Consider the following 3,260-nt stretch of genomic DNA (forward strand, 5'->3'; position numbering starts at 1 on the left):
AGCTCTGAACCATTTCCTAACTTCACCCGCAAATGTTTGTACAAAGAGTCTCATTGTCACATTTTCTGCATCGATTTCATGAAGGTCACAGAAATCTACCATTCTGTCCACATGTTGTTGAGCGGTAATGCTGAGAGGAGTGCCATCAAACAAAGGAATTTTGCTTTGATAATCTGCGGGCATATCAACCAAAACTTGAGGCAACACAAAAGGTGCGAAACGAGCAACCATCACTCTTGGTGGATTTGGTCTTGGGGATGTTGGAGGAGTGGGTGCAGCTTGTAGGGAATCAACAATTGGAGTTTGAAGCTGTGTCACAATATAATCATCAATTGACCGGTTAGCCCTTTCAGTTTCTAGGTCTACAAGAAAATGCGGATTGGGGACAGTAGAGCCAACAACACTTTCGGATTTGGTCTCAAACAATGATATTTCAAACTGCTCATCAAAATCAAGCTCTTCAAGATACTCAAAAATGGCAGGACATGAATGGGATTTAAACACGGGAGTCACAAAGCTCTCTTGACGAAGAAATCTTGGAATCAAATTGGGATTTTCGTAGACATGAGGAGGATCTGGATCTGGATTAGCTCTGGTATATCTTCTTGAAGCCAGCGTGCTATTTTCAAAAAATCAAAAGGACATAAACAACTCACTCAGCCTATCAAATCCTAAACTTATCATCCGGAAGCTTAGAATTATCAGAAGTATGGGGTGTTTGTAGGTTAAACCTGCTGTTTACGCAACGAAAAAGACTAACAAACAAAGAACTTCATCCCCGTGGAGTCTCCACTATGTTAGAGCCTAAATATGCCTTAGGCTGAGGAAGGAAAAAATTCAGGATAACCACAAACCACGCTCAGCCTCGTAGCTAGCCCTACGAGGACAGGAGAGGGCTCTCTCCGGGTCAAGCTCAGTAAAAATACACAATAGGGTCTGAGATGACTCAAGATGAATATCTGATTTTAGGCTAGTAAATAGATATGAAAGAGGTAAATTTGTTGAATGACTGAAATTTTATGGGCTGTATGGGGCCAACAGAACCGCATGAGCTGGGAAATTAAATCAAAGACATAGAATATTTCATGAGGCCAGATAGGCGGGAGGTTTAGCAATCAGATTGAAGTAATATGGAGTGGAAAGACTGCTGAGAAAGCTGAAAAGGGCATACACATGAATCCTTTTCAGACAGAAGAAGAAACACAGAGGATGAATGCTTTCCAAGGCAGAGCAATAAATTGGATTCTACCTTTCCTACTTAAAAACATTCAACTAGAAATGACTATGAATGAACTGAAAAACATAACAAGTTACATATGAAACAGAGAAGAAACATATTGCTAAACTCACACCACAGGAATCTCATGAATCAGAGCTGCATCATTTTTATTAATCTCCTGGCCAAGTTGTACAGTGAATAGCTGAGTTTTCTCTCCCACCGTTTCCTAGAAATTCCAACCCTTTACAAATGATTTTCAATACCATAAATAAACTCAGAAGTGGGAAAACAAATCGATGAAGATAGGGAGTCGTTTAATCATCATTAACGAACTGAAGCTGAAGAGCCAACCATTTGTCAAAGGAGCAGCGTTACATTTTAATTTCTCTGATGACCAATTAAAAAGGCAAAAATTGTAGCGTGGGTCCCATGAAATCGTGGCTGAAGAAAAACTAAGCAACCCGCTTCCTATCTTTCTGCATCTGCTCTCGGTGTGTGTCATCTACATAGGACTTTCCCTCAGATATAGTTTCTCAGCCCTCACCATTAACTGTGTTATATGTGAGTCCTTCTCCCTTGATGCCGAGTGTATCCAAATCATTTAAAATATTCTCAACACATTCATTACTCTCTTTAGCAGGATTCGTGTCATTCAAAGCGTATGATTATGCGCCCTTTATACCTCTGAGCAAAGTATTGGTTTAAAAGAGCAGCCTTTGCGTGTCCAACATGGAGATAATAGCGTGGCTCATGAGGAACACGTGTACATACGTTTAACTTCAGCTCCAGCCGAAAAGACATTGGTGTTTCCAACCATTCATCAATCTGAGCTGTCGCAAGCGCTTCACGGTTGTAAAAGTCAAGGACACTTGCAATGCGGCCAAGGTATCCTAATAGTATTCTGCTTCCATGAAATTCTTCTCCAGAAGGAAAGGAGAATGTTAGTGGTGAATTTTTGGCTTTGAGGCTCTGTGAGCCGCGCGCAAGCCCAGTGCGTCGCGCCTCATGGATGCGCCGCGCCAGTGGAGAAAAGCACTGTGGCAGGAGGCCCAGTGCATCACGCAGCCTATGTGCACCGCGCCTACTCCCAATGCCTCGCGTACACATCTCAAACCCATTTGGCTTTTAATTTTTCATCTTCCCTTGGAGCCTCTGCTCTACTTCTCTTGTTATTGAAAATTAATTTCTCTAGTGCGCTCCTGATGCCTCCTGTTTTCCTCATCCTCTGCATCAATTTGATCTTTTGTCAACTTCATAATCTCATCCATAAATCTCTGCTCAAGTGACTATAATGTCGGAGGTATAGATTGATCTTGAAACCCAGCATCCACTTCTTGCTCGTGCTCAGATCCTTTCACATCTTTGATGCTCGTTTTTTCCTGTTGTGCCTTGGGATCTGGAATTTGACTTTGATAAAATGGGGAGCTAGCTGCATCAGGACCTGTCAGAATCTTGCTTCCACTGCCTGGTTCAGGAGGACCTTGACCTTCTTTATATATGTGAGGAGGCATATTTGGCACATTTGGATCGCCTCCTTCCCACTGCCAGTGACCTTCTGCCTTTGAAGACATATAGCGCTGCTCTTCATCCAATGGTGGAACATCAGGCCTCCTAGGAAAGGCATGCAGACCAGGATTATGTTGCATTCTCTGGGCAGCAATATGCTGCATTTGAGCAACAACCAGAGGGTTGATAGTGGAACCACCATATCCACCCTGCCGCCTCATTTTTGCTTCAACTAGCTCTTGACTAGACCAATAAGGTTCTAAATAATACCTCTATAAATACCTCATTTACTGCCAGGTCCAATTTTTGCAGGGAAAATGCACAAGAAACTCACTAGCACTTTAGATTTCCTCTCTAGTTGATTAGAAGTCCCTTCACGTAATGCAGGCGCTCAAATTTTGAAAAAGAGCGATGATGGAGGCTCAGCCTGTCAAATTCGTGCGTGTTTTTGGCAATGGAGGAAGTTTTCTGCAATTTTTTGGTGTCTTGGCTGTGTGCGCCACGCCGCACCAATGCGCCACGCCCGTGTATATTT

The 3,260-nt window shown here is 42.7% G+C and overlaps 1 protein-coding gene across 1 annotated transcript; it reads right to left on the reverse strand.

The window, feature by feature from the left end:
* Positions 1-2,389: 2,389 nt before the first annotated feature.
* Positions 2,390-2,919, reverse strand: LOC149211061 (uncharacterized). Its single transcript, XM_089394523.1, has one exon. The coding sequence runs from the start codon at positions 2,887-2,889 to the stop codon at positions 2,506-2,508; it is 384 nt and encodes a 127-aa protein (XP_089250649.1). The 5' UTR covers positions 2,890-2,919; the 3' UTR covers positions 2,390-2,505.
* Between the last annotated feature and the right edge of the window lie 341 nt (positions 2,920-3,260).

Source organism: Pinus tabuliformis, chromosome 1_2, assembly GCF_031772625.1.
Source record: "Pinus tabuliformis cultivar Carrire ecotype Pingquan chromosome 1_2, CPIR1, whole genome shotgun sequence".
In the NCBI taxonomy this organism is placed as follows: Eukaryota; Viridiplantae; Streptophyta; class Pinopsida; order Pinales; family Pinaceae; genus Pinus; species Pinus tabuliformis.

Bases quoted from the DNA above. Each gene is read 5' to 3' on its own strand.
- LOC149211061 (XM_089394523.1), bottom strand. From the start codon at position 2,889: ATGCAGCATATTGCTGCCCAGAGAATGCAACATAATCCTGGTCTGCAT.